General features: G+C 40.9%; 1 protein-coding gene across 2 annotated transcripts; it reads right to left on the reverse strand.

Moving 5' to 3' along the window:
- On the reverse strand, window positions 1-27,901 carry glipr2l (GLI pathogenesis-related 2, like). 2 transcript variants are annotated; one of them, XM_034174921.1, is made up of 5 exons: window positions 27,699-27,901; window positions 25,327-25,435; window positions 18,855-18,958; window positions 4,530-4,607; window positions 1-1,456 (listed from the first exon to the last, which is right to left on the reverse strand). In XM_034174921.1, the coding sequence occupies exons 1-5, from the start codon at window positions 27,790-27,792 to the stop codon at window positions 1,296-1,298; spliced, it is 546 nt and encodes a 181-aa protein (XP_034030812.1). In that variant the 5' UTR covers window positions 27,793-27,901; the 3' UTR covers window positions 1-1,295. The 2 variants fall into 2 exon arrangements, with proteins under 2 accessions (XP_034030812.1, XP_034030813.1); XM_034174922.1 differs by lacking the exon at window positions 27,699-27,901 and adding an exon at window positions 25,976-26,313.

The following is a 27,901-nucleotide window of genomic DNA, read 5'->3' on the forward strand; positions in this document are numbered from 1 at the left end:
ACTTTTATTGAGATTTATTGTGTAAAACAGATTAAAATAGAACACAACTGTCTGCAGAGCAGCATTAATAAAAATGCACGTGGAGTCAGTGGTTTTAAATTCAAAGTATGTCATGGTCGAGTGCATAGATGACATGTCAATCAATATACTCTCACAGGAAATAAATACGACATCCAGACAGGTTTACGATAAACCAGTCACTGAAAATGATTTGTTAGCAATTAATTGCACAGTACAGTTTTTTCCCCAGAGAATTACTTTATTATCAGATGTGAAGTTACCATAAATCTGAGATTTTTACTTTGGCTTTGTGTGTTTAACTTGATGGGTTGTTTTAAAACAAAACAAGTGCACTTACCATTAGCATATGTCATGCTAACCATGATTAATGCTAATAGCATCAGAGAGTTTGTGACAACCAATTATTCAAAACACCGAATAATTTCCTCAAGAAATTGTGCTCCTTAGTGCTTTGAGTATTTTGAGCAAATTATTGTTTGAAGCAATGAAAAGTCACTAATTTTGTTGAATCACTTGCTTCGTTTAGTGTTTTGAGCATGCTGAAAAACAGAATTTTTTCAAAAATATTTGTTTGAATGTGTTGACAGTTTCTTAACAGTGCATCGTTTTCTGACGCAAACAGCTGAATTTCTGTGTAACTCTAATAAGTTTGCCATTTTGTACTCATATTTTGTGAAAGTTAGCGAGAAATAAAACATTTATAAATCTACAAATGCTGCTTTTGTAACCAGATAAGACCTCTGAAGTGATTTACAAGAGATTGTAAGGTGATGTTAGCATGCTAACTGGTGATGCAGAAATGGTACTGCGAAAAATGTTGGACTGAAATAAGCCAAGCGAACTTTGGTTTGGTTAAGTAGTCAAACAAGTAAAAATTCAGTGTCTGGTTTTCCCACCCTTTATAATCTGTCATTAAACATCGTGCACGTTAATGCCAAGGAACCACGAGCTGGCCACACCCAGTAACGCCCATCAAGAGACGAATGCCAACTGCTTGTTGTCCTGATTTGTAGCTAATGTAACCGTAGGGTAACACAGCTCATCAAGTCAAACACGTCAAAGATTAGCATCAGCCACAGTTGTACATGTACATGTTGAAATCTGGTACTTCCCTGCCTCCACCAAAAAAACAAACAAAAAAAAAACACATCAACACTGAATCATATACACAAAACAAACCACCCAAAGTGTTCTCCCTCCTGTGCATTCTTCATGGTGGTGCAGGCAAAACATCAGTCTTCTGTACAAACAGGGCTCCATTTAAGCCTTCTCCTTTAGGATGTGGCGGGAAGGACATTGTTCTCAAAGTGCCCCTGGTTGGTGATATTTCCAGCCGGAAAGTACCTGGCTACCACAAAAGAAGAACCGTCTGACGCAGTGGCTTTACCGACTCCCAGTTCCTTACTGCTCTTCCAAACCATGGCTGTGAAATGACCTGAGTGTGAGCCAAAACAGATGGGAAGTATATAAAAGCAAAGCAGAAGGTGGAGTAAGAGTGGAGAGAGAAGAAAAAACCACTTAGGATTGTAGACAAGGTTGAACTTCTCTTCCTGTAAATAATTACATACGTAGGATGTTAATAGTGCTCCCACTCAGTCTCAGTGAGAGACGACAAACTTATCCCTTTTATCAAGACAGTGTTGCATTAATCACAGTGAGTCATCACCATTAGGTGAGTGATGTTCTTCCCATATGACTGTTGTGTAACCCACTTGTAGGAATACTGGCTGATTCAAAGGGATAAGGCAAGCACAGGACTGTACTTTTCGCTGTTTTCCCACAGGAGCTCACCGAGTCAAACCCATACAGACTGAGGTGTGACAGGATGAGGACAACATTTTTTCCGATGCCCAAATAAAACAGTCATTGAGAAAGAACTTGATGGGACACAAAATCAAAACCTGAGAAGACGTGAGGATTAACTGAGTTGTGAGTGTTTTACATATTTAGACACAACTGTCACAATTATTAACCCTCTGAGGTTGAGGGATGTTTTCTAGATTTTTCCCCACACCTTCTGTAATTTGCCTCTTATGGTAGATGTTTTATTGTACAATGCCCATGTGTTGCATATCTAAATGTTCAGAACACTGGATGTCAAAAAAAAAAATGGCTCTAAATCTTAAAATAAAAAACATTTTTAGAAAATTATTCAAATCTTTATTGAAAATACAACTTTGTGTGGATGAACTGTTTTGTTGCTAGTGAAGCAGCAGGACCTTCGTGGCTGGGACGACGGTGGGGGATCAAACCCACGCGGCTGGCACAAAAGACCGTTCCTCTACCAGGTCAGCCAAAGGGGAACTCCCCGTTAGCCAAGCTAGCGGGAACGTCTTTTCAATTGGGACCCGGGACTTTCATCCCGCTACACATCTCCCCACCATTTTTGACTTTGTCCCGAAGTCACAGGTGCATGTTAGCACACTCTGTGACCCACATCCTGTTCGTGACGCCAGACTGAAGCAGCAGGACCTTCGTGGCCGGGACGACGGTGGGGGATCGAACCCACGCGGCTCGCACAAAAGACCGTTCCTCTACCAGGTCAGCCAAAGGGGAACTCCCCATTAGCCAAGCTAGCGGGAACGTCTTTTCAATTGGGACCTGGGACTTTCATCCCGCTACACTAGGAATGGGTTCACCACAGTCTTTTGTTCATAAAAGTAGTTTAGTATGAAGGAAACTGTATATCATTGTAAATAAATAGTAACAATTAATAAATTGTATTTATTTTAATAAAGAACTTCACAAACCAAATCACACAAATGAATATAAAAGGTAAAATCATTTCAAATAAATTACATAAAAACAAAATCAAAACACTAAATTTGCCACCATCAAGAGTTGTAGGCAGCTAAGAAAAAAAACTGCATTTTTCAATCTAGATTTTAAAATGTCAACAGAATGCGACTGCCTAATGTCAACCAGCAGTTTTTTTTTTTCCTACAGCCACGGTGCATGAAATGCAAATAATTTTTCTATCTTTCTATAATAACGTTGCTCTGTTCTTTGTTATTTTCTATGTTCTGTAAAGTGTCTTTTAGCACTGTGCAAAGCGCTACATAAATATAATGCTTTATTGCTATGAGTATTATAATTAGGTGCCAAGAGCTGCAGAGAGCTCTGTATACAGTCCTCTGTCAGGGCTTTTAGTTGGAAAACTTTAATGAGCAAGTTTGTACATGTGTAAATATGGTTTGGGGCAGTGATGTAATGTTATTTTTGCAAATTTATTAAAAATAAAAAAACTAACAAATCACAAGTACATAAATATTCACACCCTTTGCTCAATACTTTGTTGATGTACCTTACCTGCAATTACAGCCTCAAGTCTTTTGAATTCAATGCCACTTGAGTGGTGCTGCAAACAGAAAAAGGCAAAACTGCCCAAAGATAGATGCACGATGCTTGTGGCATCATATTCAATCAAATTCAGGTCTGGGCTCTATCTGGGCCACTCAAGGATATTCACAGAGTTGTCCTGAAGCCACTCCTTTGACATCTTGGCTGTGTGTTTTGGGTCATTTTCCTGCTGAAAGATGAACCGTCGCCCCAGTCTGAGGTCAAGAGCACTCTGGAGCAGGTTTTCATCCAGGATGTCTCTGTACATTGCTGCATACATCTTTCCCTCAATCTTGACTAGTCTCCCAGTTCCTGCCACTGAAAAACATTTCCACAGCATGATGCTGCCACCACCATGCTTCACTGTAGGGATGGTGCCTGGTTTCCTCCAAACAGGATGCCTGACATTCACACAAAAGAGTTCAATTTTTGTCTCTTCAGACCAGAGAATTTTGTTTCTCATGGTCTGAGAGACCTCCAGGTGTCTTTTGCAAACTCCAGGTGAGCTGCCATGTGCCTTTTACTAAGGAGTGGCTTCCATCTGGCCACTCTACCATACAGACCTGACTGGTGGATTCCTGCAGAGATAGATGGTTGTCCTTCTGGAAGTTTCTCCTCTCTCCACAGAGGAATGCTGGAGCTCTGACAGAGTGACCATTGGGTTCTTGGTCACCTCCCTGAGTAAGGCCCTTCTCCCCGATCGCTCAGTTTAGACAGTCGGCCAGCTCTAGGAAGAGCCTTGGTGGATCTAGCTTTATTTAGGTGAACTGTATCCACCACTGGTTTAAAAAACAAAAAACAAAAAACAAAAAAAAAAACCAAACAACTCCCCCCCGCCAAAAAAAAAAGCCAAACATTTAATTTTGAGAAAATCCTGAGGTTCATATAAATTTGAACATTATACACAATCAAACTGTGTATCTGTAAGACCATCTTGTCTTTGTGTTTCAAACATTCACATGATTAGCTTTTGTGTTCTTTGTGCTTTTGAAGGGCCTTTCATTTTTAAAGTAATTTTCAATGGTTTTCTTCTTCACAAGTCTGATGGCACTTCTCTGCAACCCTGAAACCAACAGTACAACCCTCTCCATGCTTTACAGTTAGGCAGAAATGTGTAAACACAAATAAAAAGAGGGAGATGGAGGTCATGTGCTTTGTCTCTGTCTCACCGGTGCCAGAGGAGAATCCAGGACGGCTGAAGTTGTACTGTTTTACTTCATCGTACCAGCGGTCGGCCACATCCTTGCCTAAATGTGCATAGAGCAAATTTCCTTTTAGATGATGGAGTTACAGTTCCATTCAGCACTTTGAGAGTAGAACAGGAAAAACTGCACAGAGAAGTAAAACTACACTGCACGATGTGTCATCTGGTGCATCGCTGGTAGAGACATGAGTCATGGACCGACTCCTGATCAGTGAAGAGCAAACCGATGACAGCTGTTCATCATCAACTCAATCAACTTTTTTCTTCTATAGCGCCAAATCACAACAAACAGTTGCCCCAAGGCGCTCCATATTGTAAGGCAAGGCCATACAATAATTATGAAAAACCCCAACGGTCAAAACGACCCCCTATGAGCAAGCACTTGGCAACAGTGGGAAGGAAAAACTCCCTTTTAACAGGAAGAAACCTCCAGCAGAACCAGGCTCAGGGAGGGGCAGTCTTCTGCTGAGACTGGTTGGGGCTGAGGGAAAAAAACAGGAAAAAGACATGCCGTGAAGGGGGGCAGAGATCGATCACTAATGATTAAATGCAGAGTGATGCATACGGAGCAAAAAGAGAAAGAAACAGTGCATCATGGGAACCCCCCCACAATCTACGTCTAAAGCAGCATAACCAAGGGATGGTCCAGGGTCACCCGATCCAGCCCTAACTATAAGCCTTAGCGAAAAGGAAAGTTTTAAGCCTAATCTTAAAAGTAGAGAGGGTATCTGTCTCCCTGATCTGAATTGGGAGCTGGTTCCACAGGAGAGGAGCCTGAAAGCTGAAGGCTCTGCCTCCCATTCTACTCTTACAAACCCTAGGAACTACAAGTAAGCCCGCAGTCTGAGAGCGAAGCGCTCTAATGGGGTAATATGGTACTACGAGGTCCCTAAGATAAGATGGGACCTGATTATTCAAAACCTTATAAGTAAGAAGAAGAATTTTAAATTCTATTCTAGAATTAACAGGAAGCCAATGAAGAGAGGCCAACACGGGTGAGATATGCTCTCTCCTGCTAGTCCCTGTCAGTACTCTAGCTGCAGCATTCTGAACCAACTGAAGGCTTTTTAGGGAACTTTTAGGACAACCTGATAATAATGAATTACAATAGTCCAGCCTAGAGGAAATAAATGCATGAATTAGTTTTTCAGCATCACTCTGAGACAAGACCTTTCTGATTTTAGAGATATTGCGTAAATGCAAAAAGGCAGTCCTACATATTTGTTTAATATGCGCTTTGAATGACATATCCTGATCAAAAATGACTCCAAGATTTCTCACAGTATTACTAGAGATCAGGGAAATGCCATCCAGAGTAACGATCTGGTTAGACACCATGCTTCTAAGATTTGTGGGGCCAAGTACAATAACTTCAGTTTTATCTGAGTTTAAAAGCAGGAAATTAGAGGTCATCCATGTCTTTATGTTTGTAAGACAATCCTGCAGTTTAGCTAATTGGTGTGTATCCTCTGGCTTCATGGATAGATAAAGCTGGGTATCATCTGCGTAACAATGAAAATTTAAGCAATACCGTCTACTAATACTGCCTAAGGGAAGCATGTATAAAGTGAATAAAATTGGTCCTAGCACAGAACCTTGTGGAACTCCATAATTAACTTTAGTCTGTGAAGAAGATTCCCCATTTACATGAACAAACTGTAATCTATTAGACAAATATGATTCAAACCACCGCAGCGCAGTGCCTTTAATACCTATGACATGCTCTAATCTCTGTAATAAAATTTTATGGTCAACAGTATCAAAAGCAGCACTGAGGTCCAACAGAACAAGCACAGAGATAAGTCCACTGTCCGAAGCCATAAGAAGATCATTTGTAACCTTCACTAATGCTGTTTCTGTACTATGATGAATTCTAAAACCTGACTGAAACTCTTCAAATAGACCATTCCTCTGCAGGTGATCAGTTAACTGTTTTACAACTACCCTCTCAAGAATCTTTGAGAGAAAAGGAAGGTTGGAAATTGGCCTATAATTAGCTAAGATAGCTGGGTCAAGTGATGGCTTTTTAAGTAATGGTTTAATTACTGCCACCTTAAAGGCCTGTGGTACATAACCAACTAACAAAGATAGATTGATCATATTTAAGATTGAAGCATTAAATAATGGTAGGACTTCCTTGAGCAGCCTGGCAGGAATGGGGTCCAATAAACATGCCGATGGTTTGGACGAAGCAACCAATGAAAATAACTCAGACAGAACAACCGGAGAGAAAGAGTCTAACCAAATACCGGCATCACTGAAAGCAGCCAAAGATAACGATACATCTTTGGGATGGTTATGAATAATTTTTTCTCTAATAGTCAAAATTTTGTTAGCAAAGAAAGTCATGAAGTCATTACTAGTTAAAGTTAATGGAATACTCAGCTCAATAGAGCTCTGACTCTTTGTCAGCCTAGCTACAGTGCTGAAAAGAAACCTGAGGTTATTCTTATTTTCTTCAATTAGTGATGAGTAGAAATATGTCCTAGCTTTACGGAGGGCTTTTTTATAGAGCAACAAACTCTTTTTCCAGGCTAAGTGAAGATCTTCTAAGTTAGTGAGACGCCATTTCCTCTCCAACTTACGGGTTATCTGCTTTAAGCTACGAGTTTGTGAGTTATACCACGGAGTCAGACACTTCTGATTTAAAGCTCTCTTTTTCAGAGGAGCTACAGCATCCAAAGTTGTCTTCAAAGAGGATGTAAAACTATTGACGAGATACTCTATCTCACTTACAGAGTTTAGGTAGCTACTCTGCTCTGTGTTGGTATATGACATTAGAGAACATAACGAAGGAATCATATCCTTAAACCTAGTTACAGCGCTTTCTGAAAGACTTCTAGTGTAATGAAACTTATTCCCCACTGCAGGGTAGTCCATCAGGGTAAATGTAAATGTTATTAAAAAATGATCAGACAGAAGGGAGTTTTCAGGGAATACTGTTAAATCTTCTATTTCCATACCATAAGTCAGAACAAGATCTAAGATATGATTAAAGTGGTGGGTGGACTCATTTACTTTTTGAGCAAAGCCGATAGAGTCTAATAATAGATTAAATGCAGTGTTGAGGCTGTCATTCTCAGCATCTGTGTGGATATTAAAATCGCCCACTATAATTATCTTATCTGAGCTAAGCACTAAGTCAGACAAAAGGTCTGAAAATTCACAGAGAAACTCACAGTAACGACCAGGTGGACAATAGATAATAACAAATAAAACTGGTTTTTGGGACTTCCAATTTGGATGGACAAGACTAAGAGACAAGCTTTCAAATGAATTAAAGCTCTGTCTAGGTTTTTGATTAATTAATAAGCTGGAATGGAAGATTGCTGCTAATCCTCCGCCGCGGCCCGTGCTACGAACATTCTGACAGTTAGTGTGACTCGGGGGTGTTGACTCATTTAAACTAACATATTCATCCTGCTGTAACCAGGTTTCTGTTAGGCAGAATAAATCAATACGTTGATCAATTATTATATCATTTACCAACAGGGACTTAGAAGAGAGAGACCTAATGTTTAATAGACCACATTTAACTGTTTTAGTCTGTGGTGCAATTGAAGGTGCTATATTATTTTTTCTTTTTGAATTTTTATGCTTAAATAGATTTTTGCTGGTTATTGGTGGTCTGGGAGCAGGCACCGTCTCTACGGGGATGGGGTAATGAGGGGATGGCAGGGGGAGAGAAGCTGCAGAGAGGTGTATAAGACCACAGCTCTGCCTCCTGGTCCCAACGCTGGACAGTCACAGTTTGGAGGATCCAAGAAAATTGGCCAGATTTCTAGAAATGAGAACTGCTCCATCTAAAGTGGGATGGATGCCGTCTCTCCTAACAAGACCAGGTTTTCCCCAGAAGCTTTGCCAATTATCAATGAAGCCCACCTCATTTTTTGGACACCACTCAGACAGCCAGCAATTCAAGGAGAACATGCGGCTATCATGGGACTGTATGCACAGAGGAGCTACTTCTGATTTACAACATGACGCTTCTCCATCAGAATATTATGTTGGTATAAATATACAGTGTGCAGTGGCGGTGCCAGGAAATTTTTGTTGGGGGGGCTGGGGTAAAAGTTGGAGGGGCTCCACAAAATGTCCTCGAAATGAACAATATATAGTAAATTGCTTTATAAATACCAAGGTATATGTTTTATGGCCCAGTCACACAGCACTTAACGAAGGGTGATGAAGACCTGACGAAACAAGAAATCTGGACCTTCGTTGACTGTCGTTGGCATCGTTTAACCTTCGCGCAGCCTCGTTCCTGCAGCGGGTGCTTCGTCAGGATTTTTAAACTGTTGAAAATTTTGAACGAAGGGCAACAAAAACCTCAGTTCGTCTGTGTCTCGTTTTGCTGTCATTCTTGACGTTTTTTTAAGCGTTTGTGTAGTTATGGTAACGTTAGTTTAATTTGACTTTGTTGGAGCAGCTGAATGTTTTCACACAGTGCAGAAGCCGGTTTGTGCGCACCGAGGCTGCTGCTGCATTCATGCACATCGGAAATTACAGGGCAAACTCAGCCTGCTTGCTTGGATTTTTTATCTGTTTGGGGGGGCAGCTTCAGTGGGCTCAGGCACCTTACATAGGCCAAAATTAATCTTTTGTGTGGATATAATTAATTATTTTGCCACAAGCAACTGTTGAATTTGAAAAACAAAGTTGTGTAATTTCCGACGGTACTTGAATGCAGCATCAGCGGCAGCAGGAGCTCCTGCATGCGCTTATTATTTTTATTAAATATAATCTGAGTGTAGGAATGACAATCCAGTCCTCCTGTACATGTGGCAACAGGTAGATGAATCAAAATGATGATATAAAGAGCTGTTCTGGAAGGAAGAATTCACGTTGTGGATCAGTGTTCAGCTGGTGGAAATAACCGCACATGTGAGTCAATGCGCGCGTTCACACGCACTGATTACTGTTCTGATATATTCAAACATCTTTACACTTATATTTATTCTCTCTTTTGACAGTTTCCTGTTATAAATAAATATGGCTTAGAACATAATACTGTGATACAGCAGTGACCACGGCACACTTTTTTTTTTTGTTTTTTTGTTTTTTTAAATTGGAGGAAAACGGAGCACGCAGCATCAACAGACAGTGTGGATTCTGATGATGGACATGATCCCTCTTTTGTTCTGGATGAGGAACCAGAGCAGGTGGTCCACCGATGTGCGCACAGATCTCCACAGATTCTGTTTGCAGTTTCCAGGACTCAGGTGCTATGAGCTCCGTCCCAGCGCCGAGTCCTGGAACGCAGAGACGCAGACACACACTGCTCCAGCTGTGGCTCCAGGTGCGTTTCGTCAAGATCGTGAGCTTCGGTTTTGTTAATTTCCTCTTTTGTCCCTTTTGCACTCTTGCTTCGCAGACTGTTCGATGATAAAAGCTCTTTTGTCCACCTTTTCTCAATGAATGACATTTTTTTTTTCTTTCCCTTCGTTCAGGAACCGTCGTGTGCCGTGTGACTGGGCCATAGTCACCCGTGCTCCTCTAAAATGTGGTATCAATGCACACACACTTAGAATGATTGCATTCATCACTTTGCTCAGTTACACAATATTGAGACATTCTCAGCGCAAAACTGCAGTTGAGATCCACAAATATGTCAGTCCCTATTCACATTAATGGCAGAATTATTGGGGGGGCTTGGCTCATTATTGGGGGGCTTAAGCCCCCCCAAGCCCCCCTTGGTGCCGCCACTGACAGTGTCAGGACAACCATAAGGGTGAAATTGTGTGTGAGCATCAGTGACAAACGGAATAAATAGAACATTACCCCATGAATAAACATCACCATGATGAAAACATTTCAGATTTTAGAAGTCAACCAAAGCACATTTATCACAAATATGTAGTCATGTACAAATAGGCCACATTGTACTGAATTACAATTCTGTGACATACAGTGCTTTGTAAGACTTGAAAGCTTTACACAAAAAACAACTGGCATATAGTGAATTTGAATGAAACATAGGTGCTACAAATAAAGCACTAAAATGTACATTTCATGTTGGAAAAAGTAAAACATATTTGTGTTTGTGTTTTTTTTTTCCAATTTCCAATAAAACTAGGCTTTAATTTATCAAATTGGTGATCATCTTGTTACAGAGGGATCATTGGCAACTGCACAACGACAAAGAAATCTTTATTTGAAAATTAGGGTTGTAACCCAAGGGTTTCTTGATAAATTATTTTAGTTAATTTTATTTGACATAGAAATGAAGCGGCCCTTCACACATAGCACGAATGAGGCCAAATGGTGCAAGAAGGAGGAATCACACGCCATTCGTGAAAAATCGGAGCCGCCTCTAATGCTTCGCCACAACCATTCGTGCACAGCAGCGGCCAAAACACAGAGAGTGCCCTGTGAGTGCCCATTCAATCCCCCTCTCGGCAGGTGTCAGCCAAATTCCAGGTGCCACACACAAACATCCAATACCACTTGCGGAGCACTTAGAAAACGTGGTGCCATTCAAGGGCGCAATTTAGAACTAGAAATTGGGGGGACAAAGTGCGAGGCCCCCAGAAGCCAGCAGTTTCTAGATAAGCTCAGATGCATTCTGAGCATCCAGAACAGTAATTTTAATGTTTTGAGAAGACCATAAAGTGGACACCATTTGACTTTTGCAATTTAAAACTGTGGATATAAGTACTTTATTCTGAGAATAGCCAGCATTGATTTTATTAACATCCTGGTGTAAATAAGGTATCACCACATGTGTAGAACTCAAAAAGAATGATAGGTTGAGTTTTCATTTAAAAAACAACTGCAATGTGGTAAAATGTATTCAGAAATATGAAAGAACAGGCTCTTAATAATTATTAACTATCATATACTGTATTTTTTTTTCTCAAGATTTGTTTTTGCATAAGTTTGAAAAAACAGATCATAAGTTTAGGATAAATTGCTTATCATGAATTTAATTTTTGAAGTGGCACTAATGACAACACTCATACTGAACATAATTTTGCTTGCATAGACTGATTTTGGAGATCAAGCCATAATTGCAGATGGGCTTTCTGAGGTCCCACATAGCTTTTCTGATTTCCTTTTTTAACTTTCAGAATTTAGTAAATTAGCATATGGTCCATTGATACTTATGTGTAGACACTAGTCAATCAATCAATCAATCAATTTTTTTTATATAGCGCCAAATCACAACAAACAGTTGCCCCAAGGCGCTTTATATTGTAAGGCAAAGCCATACAATAATTATGTAAAACCCCAACGGTCAAAACGACCCCCTGTGAGCAAGCACTTGGCTACAGTGGGAAGGAAAAACTCCCTTTTAACAGGAAGAAACCTCCAGCAGAACCAGGCTCAGGGAGGGGCAGTCTTCTGCTGGGACTGAGGCAACTATTTTTGGTTTCAAATCTGGGCAAATGCAGTCCCAGAAAGTTCTGAATGTGACAAACATGAAACAAGTGTTGTAAACAAGTCAATGCTGCAAAAAATACAAACTTGCAGAAACAAAGATACTATTCTGACATGGCTTTGCACATAAGACTGACATAGCATGTTTCAAGTACACACACATATGTCAGAAGGTGGGGGGGGGACATACCATATTCTGTACCCCCTGGTTGAAAAGGTGTGGGGGGGGACATGTCCCCCCCGTCCCCCACCAAATTGCGCCCATGGTGCCATTCACAGCCAACACAAGAATAGAGAGCAGGCGACCACTTTCGAGCTGGATGTGAAAATTATCTCGCAGGTCCAGAGATCTCAATAGCTGCTGTGTGAAGGCACGCCCACCTGTCCATTCAGCCCACAGAACAAAATGTCACTCCCTGTTTCTGTGTTATGTGATCATGTGGTTATTTGTTTTGAAAATGTGTATGTAGCTATTGTAGTAATTATTTATATACCCGGCTGGACATAAGACATAATAAGCGTGCACTGCTTCATTCATGTCGTGTCATACATCTATGAAAATGGGTCATATACAGAGGGATCATACTTGTATTGTCTGCTCAATAAGAGGGATTACATATTGGAAATTGCGGTGTTTTTTTATGGTGTGTGCTTTTTATTTTTCTCCACAGCAGCAGCGCAATGTCATGCCACACGCTGCAGCTGCTCACACTATGTTCGTGCACATGCACGCCTGCCCGACCGTGTGTCCCCCCTCTGTTTTCGAGGTTCACTCATTCGGGCTGTTTCGCCATTATTTGTCCCGATTCATATTTATTCGTGCTATGTGTAAAGGGGCCCTAAATGTCAGTATGAAACCTTTACATAAATTTTTATTTATAACGCACTTTACATTTGAAAGCAAATCTCAAAGTGCACAGTACAGAGGACAATAAAAAAAGCAATAAAACAAAATGGCAATAAAATTGAACAACAGAATGAGTCAAAAGACACAACCAACAGATAAAATCAAACAGAGTCAGCCAGGGAAGGCCTTTCAAAAAAGGAAGATTTTTAGCCTTTTTTTTAAAAGCATCCACCATCTGTGGAGCCCTAAGATGGTCAGAGAGGGCATTCCACAGACGGGGAGCAGCAGCCTCGAAGGCCCTGTCACCCATGGTGTTAAGCCGAGTCCTGGGTGGGTGCAGGCAGCCTGACTGGGTTCTAGCTGATATATGTGGGTTGAGTTCGGTAAGGGAGGTGGGGGCTACACCATACAGATAGTGATGGGTGTGAAGGAGGATTTTGAATTCAATATGGAGGTGAATGGGGAGCCAGTGCAGAATGCGAAGGATGGGGGTGATGTGCTCATATTTACGCACTCTCATCAGGACCCGGGCAGCACTATTTTGGATGTATTGGAGGCTCTTGCCCAGGATCCCGATGAGTAGTGCGTTACAATAGTCCAACCTGGAGGAGACAAAGGCATGGACGAGCTTCTCTGCAGCAGGGCGGGAGAGAAATGGCCGGAGTTTGGCGATATTACGGCGGTGATAAAAGGAAGTTTTGCAAATATGATTGATATGATTATCAAAGCTAAGATGGGAGTCAAACCGGACCCCCATATTGGTCACGGAAGGACGGAAGGAAAAGTTGTGGCCGAGAAAAAAATAAACTTGTAAATATAACAACATCGGTAAAAAAAATAAAATAAAAGTTGACATTGCCAAACAAGTTTTTGCAAGCACAAGTGAATGCAAGTCAAGCCGGAAGTCATCCCAGTCTTTACACACACAGGAAAGTATTCATAGCACTTCACGTTTTCCGCATTTTATGTTACATTCCAAAATGGAGTAAATTAATTTTTCCCCTCAAACGTCTACTCACAAATCAAATCAATTTTATTTATATAGCGCCAAATCACAACAAACAGTTGCCCCAAGGCGCTTTATATTGCAAGGCAAAGCCATACAATAATTACGGAAAAACCCCAACGGTCAAAACGACCCCCTGGGAAGTGGGAAGTGGGAAGGAAAAACTCCCTTTTAACAGGAAGAAACCTCCAGCAGAACCAGGCTCAGGGAGGGGCAGTCTTCTGCTGGGACTAGTTGGGGCTGAGGGAGAGAATCAGGAAAAAGACATGCTGTGGAGGGGAGCAGAGATCAATCACTAATGATTAAATGCAGAGTGGTGCATACAGAGCAAAAAGAGAAAGAAACACTCAGTGCATCATGGGAACCCCCCAGCAGTCTAAGTCTATAGCAGCATAACTAAGAGTTGGTTCAGGGTCACCTGATCCAGCCCTAACTATAAGCTTTAGCAAAAAGGAAAGTTTTAAGCCTAATCTTAAATGTAGAGAGGGTGTCTGTCTCCCTGATCCGAATTGGGAGCTGGTTCCACAGGAGAGGAGCCTGAAAGCTGAAGGCTCTGCCTCCCATTCTACTCTTACAAACCCTAGGAACTACAAGTAAGCCTGCAGTCTGACAGCGAAGTGCTCTATTGGGGTGATATGGTACTATGAGGTCCCTAAGATAAGATGGGACCTGATTATTCAAAACCTTATAAGAAGAAGAATTTTAAATTCTATTCTAGAATTAACAGGAAGCCAATGAAGAGAGGCCAATATGGGTGAGATATGCTCTCTCCTAGTCCCTGTGAGTACTCTAACTGCAGCATTTTGAATTAACTGAAGGCTTTTCAGGGAACTTTTAGGACAACCTGATAAGAATGAATTACAATAGTCCAGCCTAGAGGAAATAAATGCATGAATTAGTTTTTCAGCATCACTCTGAGACAAGACCTTTCTAATTTTAGAGATATTGCGCAAATGCAAAAAAGCAGTCCTACATATTTGTTTAATATGCGCATTAAATGACATATCCTGATCAAAAATGACTCCAAGATTTCTCACAGTATTACTAGAGGTCAGGGTAATGCCATCCAGAGTAAGGATCTGGTTAGACACCATGTTTCTAAGATTTGTGAGGCCAAGTACAATAACTTCAGTTTAAAAGCAGGAAATTAGAGGTCAACCATGTCTTTATGTCTGTAAGACGATCCTGCAGTTTAGCTAATTGGTGTGTGTCCTCTGGCTTCATGGATAGATAAAGCTGGGTATCATCTGCGTAACAATGAAAATTTAAGTAATGCTGTCTAATAATACTGCCTAAGGGAAGCATGTATAAAGTGAATAAAATTGGTCCTAGCACAGAACCTTGTGGAACTCCATAATTAACCTTAGTCTGTGAAGAAGATTCCCCATTTACATGAAGAAATTATAATCTATTAGATAAATATGATTCAAACCACCGCAGCACAGTGCCTTTAATACCTATGGCATGCTCTAATCTCTGTAATAAAATTTTATGGTCAACAGTATCAAAAGCAGCACTGAGGTCTAACAGAACAAGCAAGAACAAGTCCACTGTCTGAGGCCATAAGAAGATCATTTGTAACCTTCACTAATGCTGTTTCTGTACTATGATGAATTCTAAAACCTGACTGAAACTCTACAAATAGACCATTCCTCTGCAGATGATCAGTTAGCTGTTTTACAACTACCCTTTCAAGAATTTGAGATAAAAGGAAGGTTGGAGATTGGCCTATAATTAGCTAAGATAGCTGGGTCAAGTGATGGCTTTTTAAGTAATTGTTTAATTACTGCCACTTAAAAGCCTGTGGTACATAGCCAACTAATAAAGATAGATTGATTATATTTAAGATCGAAGCATTAAATAATGGTAGGGCTTCCTTGAGCAGCCTGGTAGGAATGGCAAACCAAACATCCAAACCAATGACATCAACATGTCTATTAGACATGTTGATGGTTTGGAGGAAGTAACTAATGAAAATAACTCAGACAGAACAACCGGAGAGAAAGAGTCTAACCAAATACCGGCATCACTGAAAGCAGCCAAAGAGAACGATATGTCTTTGGGATGGTTATGAGTAATTTTTTCTCTGATAGTTAAAATTTTATTAGCAAAGAAAGTCATGAAGTCATTACTAGTTAAAGTTAAAGGAATACTCGGCTCAATAGAGCTCTGACTCTGTCAGCCTGGCTACAGTGCTGAAAAGACACCTGGGGTTGTTCTTATTTTCTTCAATTAGTGATGAGTAGTAAGATGTCCTAGCTTTATGGAGGGCTTTTTTTATAGAGCAACAGACTTTTTCCAGGCTAAGTGAAGATCTTCTAAATTAGTGAGACGCCATTTCCTCTCCAACTTACGGGTTATCTGCTTTAAGCTGCGAGTTTGTGAGTTATACCACGGAGTCAGGCACTTCTGATTTAAGGCTCTCTTTTTCAGAGGAGCTACAGCATCCAAAGTTGTCCTCAATGAGGATATAAAACTATTGACGAGATAATCTATCTCACTCACAGAGTTTAGGTAGCTACTCTGCCCTGTGTTGGTATATGGCATTGGAGAACATAAAGAAGGAATCATATCCTTAAACCTAGTTACAGCGCTTTCTGAAAGACTTCTACTGAAACTTATTCCCCACTGCTGGGTAGTCCATCAGAGTAAATGTTATTAAGAAATGATCAGACAGAAGGGGGTTTTCAGGGAATACTGTTAAGTCTTCAATTTCCATACCATAACTCAGAACAAGATCTAAGGTATGATTAAAGTGGTGGGTGGACTCATTTACATTTTGAGCAAAGCCAATCGAGTCTACAATAGATCAAATGCAGTGTTGAGGCTGTCATTCTCAGCATCTGTGTGGATGTTAAAATCGCCCACTATAATTATCTTATCTGAGCTAAGCACTAAGTCAGACAAAAGGTCCGAAAATTCACAGAGGAACTCACAGTAACGACTAGGTGGACGATAGATAACAAATAAAACTGGTTGTTGAGACTTCCAATTTGGATGGACAAGACTAAGAGTCAAGCTTTCAAATGAATTAAAGCTCTGTCTGGGTTTTTGATTAATAAATAAGCTGGAGTGGAAGATTGCTGCTAATCCTCCGCCTCGGCCCGTGCTACAAGCGTTCTGGCAGTTAGTGTGACTCGGGGGTGTTGACTTATTTAAACTAACATATTCATCCTGCTGTAACCAGGTTTCTGTAAGGCAGAATAAATCAATATGTTGATCAATTATATCATTTACTAACAGGGACTTAGAAGAGAGAGATCTAATGTTTAATAGACCACATTTAACTGTTTTAGTTTGTGGTGCAGTTGAAGGTGCTATATTATTTTTTCTTTTTGAATTTTTAATGCTTAAATAGATTTTTGCTGGTTATTGGTGGTCTGGGAGCAGGCACCATCTCTACGGGGACGGAGTATTGGGGGGATGGCATTGGGGAGAGAAGCTGCAGAGAGGTGTGTAAGACTACAACTCTGCTTCACACAACACCCCATAATGACAGTTGAAGTTTTTTTTTTAAACTTTGCAAATTTATTAAAAGCAAAAACCATAAGGAATTACATGTACATAAGTATTCACATCCTTTACTTGATAATTTGTTGATGCACCTTTGGCAGCAATTACACCAGAAGTCTTCTTGAATATGATGCCACAAGCTTGATGCACCTATCTTTGCGCAGTTTTGTCCATTCCTTTTTGCAGCACCTCTCAAGCTCCATCAGATTGGATGGGGAACACAGCCATTTTCTGATCTCTCCAGAGATGTTCAATCAGATTCAGGTCTGTGCTCTGGCTGGGCCACTCAAGGACATTCACACAGTTGTCCTGAAGCCACTCCTTTGATATCTTGGCTGTGTGCTTAGGCTCCTTGTCTTGTAGAAAGATGAACCATTACCGCAGTCTGACATCAAGAGCGCTCTGGAGCAGGTTTTCATCCAGGATGTTTCTGTACATTGTTGCATTCATTTTCCCCTCAATCCTGACTTGTCTCCCAGATCCTGCTACTGATAAACATCCCCACAGCATGATGCTGCCACCACCATGCTTCACTGTCTGGATAGTACCTAGTTTCCTCCGAACACAACGCCTGGCATTCACGCCAAAGAGTTCAAATTTCATCTCTTTAGACCAGAGAATTTTGTTTCTCATGGTCTGAGAGTCCTTCAGGTGTTTTGTCAAACTCCAGGCGGGCTGTCATGTCCCTTTTACTAAGGAGTGGCTTCTGTCTGGCCACTCTACTACACAGGCCTGATTGGTGGATTGCTGCAGAGATGGTTGTCCTTCTGGAAATTTCTCCTCTCTCCACAGAGGACTATTGGAACTCTGTTAGAGTGACCATCAGGTTCTTGGTAACCTCCCTAACTAAGGTCCTTTTTCCCCGATGACTCAGTTTAGACCGATGGCCAGTTCTTGGAAGAGTCCTGGTGGATCAGAACTTCCTGCATTTATGGATGATGGAGGCCACTGTGCTCACTGGGACCTTCAAAACAGCAGAAACGTTTCTGTAGCCTTCCCCAGATTTGTGCCTCGAGACAATCCTGTCTTGGAGGTCTACAGAGAATTCTTTCGAGTTCATGTTTGGTTTGTGTTCTGACATGCACTGTCAAGTCAGAGACGAATTAAATACTTGTTTACACGTGATTTTAGATTTATTATTTTAATACATTTGCAAAAAAAAAAAAAAAAAAAAAATTTCACGTCATCATTATTGGGTATTGTGTGTAGAATTTTGAGCCAGAATTTTCATCCATTTTGAAATAAGGCTGTAACAACAAAAAAAAGTGAAGCGCTGTGAATACTTTCTAGATGCACTGTGTATACACACACACGTTTTCTTGGAATATGAATATTTGCACAGTTAAAATGAGATTTTTCTTTTGCTGAAACAGTGAGGAACACGCATGCACGCGCGCGCACACACACAAAAAAATTTAATATAAACCTTCACAGCCACCATTCTGCACTGTCAATCTGCCGTCTAATGAGCTGTGATAGATTGTTACAATCAAAGTTTGTCAATGTCCAATTACATAAGGACCCAGCTGTGTGTGTGCACGTACCCGACTGGTCGTATGAGGCCCATGCTAGATTCTCTCCGAAGGTCCCTTTGCTGGACTCCTCGCTGTGCTTCAGGATGTGTGTGCTGGCCAGACTCTCAGCATAGCTGCAGAGACAAAACACTGCTGATATTCCTCTGCAGAAACCCCTTATCGTAAACAGGAAGGAACTCAGAGTGCCGACATCTGCCTTTTAGCCTTCTTACTCATCTTTCACCCTGATCGCTGAGCTTTGATGCTTAACTAGGAGTTGCTTAAGTCGGAGTTTGATATCTGAACAGATATTTATTGTGTTTTAACCAAATGCTCCACCTGACGCGTCTCCCATCACAACTCTTGTGTTTCCAAGAAGTATCCCAGCCAGGTACTGATAAGTACTTTCTATAATAATAAAACAGTAGCAACACAAGTCTCACTTTTAAGCATATGGTGCCATGTTTGAAAAATTCTGAAATTCAAGCTTAACTAAGAGTGTATTTATTAAAATGGTTCATAACACTTCAAACATAAATGCAAGTTTAAAAATTAATATAATATGATTTGTAATATTGATGCATATACAAGGACACGAGTATTAGTTTAGTTAGGATACATTAAAAAAACAACAAAACCACAGTGTATTTCTTAAAGACTGATCAATCGTGCATTTACAGTCTGCAACAAAGTCACTAAATGCCAATGTGTTCAAGTCCCAATTTCAGGGACAGTCTGTTCTATAATTCTGCCTTGAATGTTATTGTAAAATGGTAAATTGCCACTAAATCCTGTAAGTTAAAAAAATATATAAATTATTCTGTTTTTAGTGGTGAACACAGTTCAGCCACACTGACAAAGCTAATTTTCTTTGTTTATTTGTTAGTGGAGTAGCATTTTAAACAAACTTTGAATACCATTAACAGATCAATTAGCTTTTGGTAAATTTAGTTCCAGTCACAAGTAATGTTAAATCAGGGAACATTTTTGTGAATAAAGTTCAACAGTCAAAAATGTGTCTAAACTTTAAAACTGGTTTGTGTTGGAATTTATCCACTAATCCAACCACTGAAATAAACACACTGCCAAAGGCAACAAGCATCATCTTGAGAAGACGCTACAGAGTAAAAGCATTGATTAGATTTTATTTTCCATGTGTATTTTTAATTCCTAATATTGTTCATTTAATACTCAATGTATTGTGAATAAACTGTATATTGAATGAAAACTGTTTAATTTAGTTTGCCGATTTAATTATTTATGTGCATTGTCACGTGCCCGTGGCTCAAAGGACAGTGACAAGGAGGAGACACAAACGAGACAATTAGAAAAATAGAAGTATTTATTTACAATAGTTTAAGTCAAATTAAAAGGTGCAAAGATGTGCAGCTGTGCAAAAAGGCGCTCTGTTACCGGTCGGCGCAGCGAGACGTCCTAAAAAGTGAGAGGGAGAGAACAAAATGAATTAGTTGGGCCCACTTAAATAAGAGACAGGGACACCGGGCCCAGGTGCCCCTGATTATGGGCCGCCCCGCTACAGGACAGCGGGGACCATCACACCCTCCCCCTTCAAAAGGGAAGTCCACCTAAGGACTTTCCAAACCAATTGCAAACAGCAATTTTTTCTTTTTTGTTAGTAGTACTACATTCTATTTTTTTTGTTGCACCAAAATTACAATATTTACAGCTTACCTATATTCAGCTATACTTTTTTTTCTTTACAAACTACTTTAAAATCTGATAGGACTAAGTTTTTTCTTCCATTATCAAACAAGAGAAATTCTACCATTTACAAGGAATCAAATTAGACTTAGCTATACAAGGCTAAAGATGACACCAATTGGTAAAGTCACAAGTTTAGCACGTCCTCTGCTGCACCTCCAGAGTTCCGGCGCCTGAAACTGGGGAGAGGCAGAAGAGAGACAGGCACAAAAATTAAAGCAACTTTGCTTTTTCCTTTTTTAAACTGGCGCACGTGACAAAGCATCAGCAAACAAGTTATCAGAACCTTTAATATGACGAATGTCTAAACTGAACGCCTGTAGAAACAGCACTTTCAACGTATTTTTCACACCTAAGTGACCAGAGTCATCATGGGCAACTCTGAGCACATCACGAAACATCTCAGGAACAACAATCTGAAAAATGGGCTCACCAACGAAGTCACCATGACATGGGACCCACTTGCGCACCAACAGACCCTCCTGCATGAAGTACCCATGAGCAGCACTCTGTACCTTGTCACCTGGAAGAACATTTTCAAACAAAACTGAAAGAGTTGGATCAGACTTTTGAGGCTGACTCCATTCCTTCACAGAGACAGATGCAGGGAGCTCGGGCAACAAGACTGAGCTCTCAAGCACATCCGACTCAGACGCACGAAATTGAGTGCGCGCGTCACGACACAAGCCGGAAACACCTCTGGACACTGCTCTTCAAGTGGAGACGATGTGCGTGGCTCAGGGGTCACAACGGGCAAAGGAGACCTCGGCCACACCGCACTACCAACCAAATCATTGCCTAAAATCAATGAAACCCCAGGAAGCGGCAGAGCGGGGCGCACGCTTACAATCACCAGACCATTAATAAACCCACATTCTAACATAATTGTATGCCTCGGCACGGAGACCACACCCAGCTCCATCCCATGCATAAGGACAGAGTTACCCGTTTCTGTAGCAGAGGAGAATGGAAGCACAGAAGCCACTATAAACGAGTGTTTAGCCCGTGTCACGCAGCATCTTAATATGAACACGCTGCTCACTCCCCACAATGGACACATACGCATCATGGATGAAAGGAGCAAAAGCTTTATCGAACTTTTTCCTGGACTTATTATTTGAAGCTGACAGAGCAGGAGCTGAAGGGACGTACATTTTACGCCTTTTTAGACTTGAGCACAGGACACTGAGACTTCCAGTGGCCCGTTGCCTGACAATTACACCTGCTAGAGTGCCCTCTGAATGAAGCAGAGCGACCCTGCGCAAAGGTCTGCGAGTAGGAGTGACTTTCACTCACTATAGGCTTGGTCCTAGATGGAAAATTTTCACCCACAGCCCCCTTGTGAGTCAGGACAAAGTCATCTGCCAGCTCAGCTGCCTTCAGAGCGGTGCTGGGTTTCTGTTCAGGGGTGGTGGCCAAGTGGTTAATGCGCTTGGTTTCAGTTCAGAAGGCTCCGGGTTCAAATCCCACCCCTGCCACATTTCTCCATGTAATGTGGAGTTGCGTCAGGAAGGGCATCTGGCGTAAAACCTGTGCCAATTCAACATGCAGATCCAACTTGGATTTGCTGTGGCGACCCCGAGTGCAAACAAGGGAGCAGCCGAAGGGACTTACTAACATAAGTAGCTACATGCTGAGGAATACAGTTCTTAAACTGCTTCAAGATCATCAACTGACAAACCCTCAAAAGTGTCAATATTCAAAGCAGAACACCAACGATTAAATTGACAGGTTAAATCTCTAACAAATTCCACGTGAGTTTGACCTTCATTTTTCTCAAAATTCCTGAATTTCTGGCGATAAGCTTCTGGAACTAATTCGTAGGATTTTAGAACCGCAGCCTTTATTTTGGCATAATCCAGACACTCTGCAGCGCTCAACGCAGAATAAGCCTCCCGGGCACAACCAGTAAACACGGACTGCAACAACAAAGCTCTCACAATCCGCCCAATTTTTAACATCTGCAATGCGCTCAAACAGAACGAAAAAAGTATCTGGATCTTTTTCATTAAACTTTGGCATTAGGTGCAGACTAGCACCCACGTCAAACGCGTTAGGATCAGGCCTACAAACAGCAGAGGAAAATGATTCTTCACTCACCTCGCCTATAACCTTACCATCATGAATCAAATTCAATTTATACTGTTCCAATTCCAATCTCATTTTTTCAATCTCTTGTCTGACACGTTCCAATTGAACCTCTTTCAGCTTCAGTTCTCAGTCTCATTTGTTCCAATTGAAGTTCAGCATCTTTTCTGCTTTTCTCTTGTTCAATATGCAGCAACATTAATTCCTTTCTGCTCAAAACTCAGTCCATCAAACGAAACAGACAACTTGGGTTTAGAATTAACATATAAACCCGACTGTTGCTTTCCCCCTCTCAGGACGCCTTTATTAAAAAGCGCAGCAGTGATTATATCTCTAACATCATCTTTGTGTGTATTATTTCCCACTGTAATGCCATAGTGTTTAGCTATCTGCAATAAGTGTTTCTTTTGACAATTTTCCAAAAAACTTTCAGAAGGAGTGGAGAAAAATTGCGAAACAGAAGCCATGGTTACAAAAAAAAGTAATGTGAACCGAACTGAATACAAACTGTCAATCTCACATAACCGAGGCTGAGGGCCAGCGCGTCCCTCGGAGTCCCCCGCCCTGAACTACTTAACCCAAATCTACCTGCTTAACCTAGTCTTCTTGCGGTCTCATATGGTGGGTATTTATGCGCTAAAACCTGATGGGTCTGAGCAGCGACCAGCAAGCTGACAACCACCAGAACACCACGGACGCGCTCCCAAGCCGAAGCTTGTAGCCACGTTCACCGCTGCCCTCACAAAATAAAAGCAGGCAAATCTCCTTATAAGAAAAGCCACTAAAGGAGGAGACACAAACGAAAGGATTAGAAAAATAGAAGTATTTATTTACAATAGTTTAAGTCAATAAATTAAAAGGTGCAAAGATGTGCAGCTGTGCAAAAAGGCGCTCTGTTACCGGTCGGCGCAGCGAGACGTCCTCGAAAGTGAGGTGTGAGAGAACAAAATAAATTAGTTGGGCCCACTTAAATGAGAGACAGGGACACCGGGCCCAGGTGCCCCTGATTATGGGCCTGCCCTGCTACAGGACGGCGGGGGCCATCACAGCATCTTGATCATCATCTTCTCTTGGCATGCTCAATGCTTTTGGGACCCTCCATGTTTACTCTTAATAGCCAATATTTTTAAAGTTCAGGCAGGTTTACATTAGGGTGTGATTCAAGCCGAGACAACGAAACTTGGCTCAGAGATGGAATGAGGCAAACTTTCCCAAAATTTCTCGGCTGAAAACCAAACGGCGACCTTGCCAGGGGTCATCAAAGTTCAAGGCAAAAATAGGCAAAAGCTGATATTTCATTAAATTCCCATCTTTCAAGTGGTGTAACATTCAGCACCATCAAGTCCCCAAACTAATTTGACTATCAAATGACATAGGGAGGCAAACTCTTTCATCTTATATACATATTTGTTTGGGGAATCGACGGCGCTGAATATAGGGGTGCTCAAAATGTGGTCATTTTGCAAAATTGGCTGTATTTAAAGGCCCATAACCCTTTGCGCCATTAAGACCCCAACCAGTTTCAAAGTTATCAACAAATATAGGCCATACTCTATCAAATGCAACTGAAAAAACATTGGGGTCTTGATGGCGCTGGTCACCAGGGGGCGCCAAAGTACTCAACTTGCCCAATTTTGAGGAGGTTTAGCCCCACCTGGTGGCCTGCACCATCAAGACCCCAATGTTTTTCAGTTGCATTTGATAGAGTATGGCCTATAATTGTTGATAACTTTGAAATCTGGTTGGGGTCTTGATGGCGCAAAGGGTTATGGGCCTTTAAATACAGGCAATTTTGCAAAATGACCACATTTAAACAAAATTTGCAGGAGAGGATAAACCAACATCTTCACTTTATATAACAGTTGGCAGAATTTTGGGAACTCCTCTTATATTGATTTGATACCCCTTTAAAATCTTCAGCAGGATGTTTTAGCAGTTTAGCGATACAGTTAACTTTTCAGTTAGCAGATTAGCAGTTATCAAGATTGATCAAATGTAACACTAATTTCACATATTGCTAATATTTATATTAAATAATTTAAGTACAAAGACAAAAATGTTGGTTATTAGTTATCCACATTTTTTAATCCTGCCCGCTTCATATTTGAGTTGATTTTGTTCACAGCCACACACATATCAGTGATTATAATACTCTGCGCTACCACTGTCACGCAAGGTAATAAATAAATACAGAAGAATAATATTCTTTAAACTGTGTTCACTAGTTTTTGACTGAGCTTGGCAACAAGCTTAACCTAGCATGCAGATGAGGCCAAAAGTGTAAGAAATGACAACGGAGTAATGAAACATTTATGCAGATTTTCAACATTATCACACAAGTCGCGGAAAAAAATAACTGCTTTTGTTTGCGCTATTAAAATGCTGAAGAGGATTTAAATTCTGTTTTGCAATAGAATAGCTGCTCGTGTCTTTTGTCCGTCCAAAGAGAATCAGTCAGCAGAACGTTGTGCTTGGCAGTAACTTCTGCTATTTTATTTCCCACAAATGTAAATGAAAGTGAGATATTGCTGCGATCATGGGCGTCACATTATCACAGAATGGAGAGAACGTATTTATCTGAGCATTTGGTGGATATGTGACAAGATAGCAGCTGCAAGTGGTTTTGTGTGGAAATGTGACACACTGAGCTAATTGTGTTTGGGATGGTGTGCGCTGGCGGTCGGTCACCCACCGTGAGGCCTGGCTGCTCAGTTTGCTGCTCAGCTTCAGCGGAGGAGCCTGGTGCTTCTTCCTGTACTCATTGTGGCAGCGAAGCACCTCCTCAGCAAACTGCTTGGAGGCTGACAGATGGAGAAGACAGAGACACAGAGGGTTCGACTGACAAAAGTTTGAAGGGCGATGCGATGCTCTAACAGGAAGTGTCATGCATGACTTTATTTTTCTCTCTCTCACCATTGATAACAAAAACACGGTTGACTCAGACGTGGTGAACTTTTGTGACACAGATCGGAGAACATCCCCCCCCCCCCCCCCCACACACACACACACACACACACACACACACACACACACACACACACAAATTCCCCCTCTGCCTGGTGCTGATTACTTGCAGGCCTTTTCATAATCTGCTCACACAATAAGCCCTTTCAAAACAGCTGCACACAAACTGTGTCTGCCAGCCTGCATCTCTCAGCTTGCTGGAGGAAAGAAAAAAAAAAAAAAAAACACAAACAAAAAAACCCAAACCTTTAACTACAAATCAGCAAATGCACACAAAGACAACTCCACGTGCCGTTTTGTGTGCGTGAAATAAAGAGAGGTCAAAGGTCAAACCTTAATGCAATCTGAGTCAATGTTTGAAATGCAGTTCCACTTACCTGATTTTCCCATTGTGCTGACACAGAAAACCTGATGTAAGAAGGCTAAAGATCTGACGCTGCTCTCTGCACTTTCCTCCTCACACACTCGTCTCACAAACAGCTGCCACCACTTTCAGCCGCTCATTTAATTCTCGTCTCTTTCCACCTTGACGTTTGCAGCAGTTGTGCAAACTTCCCGTTCAGCTCTTATTTCTGTGTTCAAAGATTCTTGCACAACCTGTTTCTTCCTGATGTTCGCTTCAGGTTTCAATCGCATGTCTTCAAACCACACACCCTAGTCTGTTTTGCTGATGCCTGACACGAATCCACGCCCATTTTATCTCTGTAAAAGCCTCCAAATGAAAGGGGGGAGCCCCTAAAGCCAGGGTGTGTTGACATCATCTGTGTGAGACATATGCCCATATATGGCTCTGAGACTATTTTGTCACACAGTAAATGCTTCATTGTGACCCCAGAGCTGAGTTTTTCCTCACAGTGCCCACTGTTGTGATGTAGTTTGTGACGACAATAATGTGCAGTGACAGGCAGAGCGAGGAGCTGGATTTCAGGCTCTTATTCATTCAAATGGTTTGAAACAGTAAATGAAACAATGATTTTAGAATATGATTCAGTGATCTGAAATGCCCAAAAGCCTAAATTAAACAAATGCTCCAGAAAATGAGATGCCGACAAAAGTATTCTCCGTTCTGAAGCACTTGGGACACTAAATTATGAACACTTTCTTGATTCAGAAAATGTTTCAGGTTTGAAATGTTCAAAACCTTGTGACAATGACGTCTAGTGGACAGTGGTCCACTTTTGAACTCCTTGGTTCAGAAACTGGTTCACTGTTTCAAAACATTTAAAAAAAAACCTAAATAAAAAACTTCAGAAAATGATTCACTGTTTCAAGATAAATGAACTACATGAAGCAATTGCTTTATAAAATGATTGGCCATTTTGAAACACTTGAAAAAGTAAAGCAACCATGAATTTCAAAAAAATGTATCATCTCCTTTGAAGCACTTGTAATTCTAAATTATGAAGCTTGCTTCATAAAATGGTTCAGTTTTGAAATGCTAAAAATGTTATGGTAGTGACATCTAGTGGACAGTGGGAACGCCTTGGTTCAAAAATTGGTTCACTGTTTCAAAATACTTAAAATACTAAAAGCAACATTTGCTTTAGAAAATGACTAACTGTTTTGTAAAACTTGAAAAAAGGAAATAATTAAATGTATTCCCGTTTTGGAAGCACTCACATAACAAAATGAAGCAATTCACTGCAACACAATGACAGAAAGATATTTAGTGATTCAAAACACTTGAATCCATTTGTTGGAGACTGGAGACCGCTGGTATAAACATTGGTTAAGTTATGTCATTGAGCAAATAACAGAAGAATTCAAGAAACTGCTTTCTTTGTGTCTTTTTGAATAGAGAGATTTCAGCTTTCAAAGTTTCCTCTTCAATGTCTTTTATGGCACATTCCATTAATGTCAGAAGTCGGAACTGTTAGCTAACAGCTAACAGTTAACAGCATTCCATTTACAAGGTCAGAAACCAACATGGATGTGTCCAGGGAGGTTTTTGTTGTGCTTCCACTTTTGAAACATAGACAACTACTTCACAGATGCTAACACCTTTGTAGCATATCCCCAGACAGCAGTACTAAGTGAATGACTGAGACAAGAATAATGCAAAAGTGCTGATAACTGGTATATTGCTAAAGCTTCACTTACTGTTTACATGCAGTGCAGCCATCTTGATTTGTAAAGCTGGGAATAGTGAGGTTGTTTCAACTTTCCTAACAGGTATTCCAACTTCAGGGGGCATTCACATAGAACGTCTGGCTCGGAACGTGGAAATTCTGAGTTCCGAGTTTTTGACAGAGACCCAGAACTCAGAATTTCCGGGTTTTGACAGCATAAGCATTTGAAAATGT

This window comes from Thalassophryne amazonica, chromosome 7 (assembly GCF_902500255.1).
Source record: "Thalassophryne amazonica chromosome 7, fThaAma1.1, whole genome shotgun sequence".
Taxonomy (NCBI): domain Eukaryota; kingdom Metazoa; phylum Chordata; class Actinopteri; order Batrachoidiformes; family Batrachoididae; genus Thalassophryne; species Thalassophryne amazonica.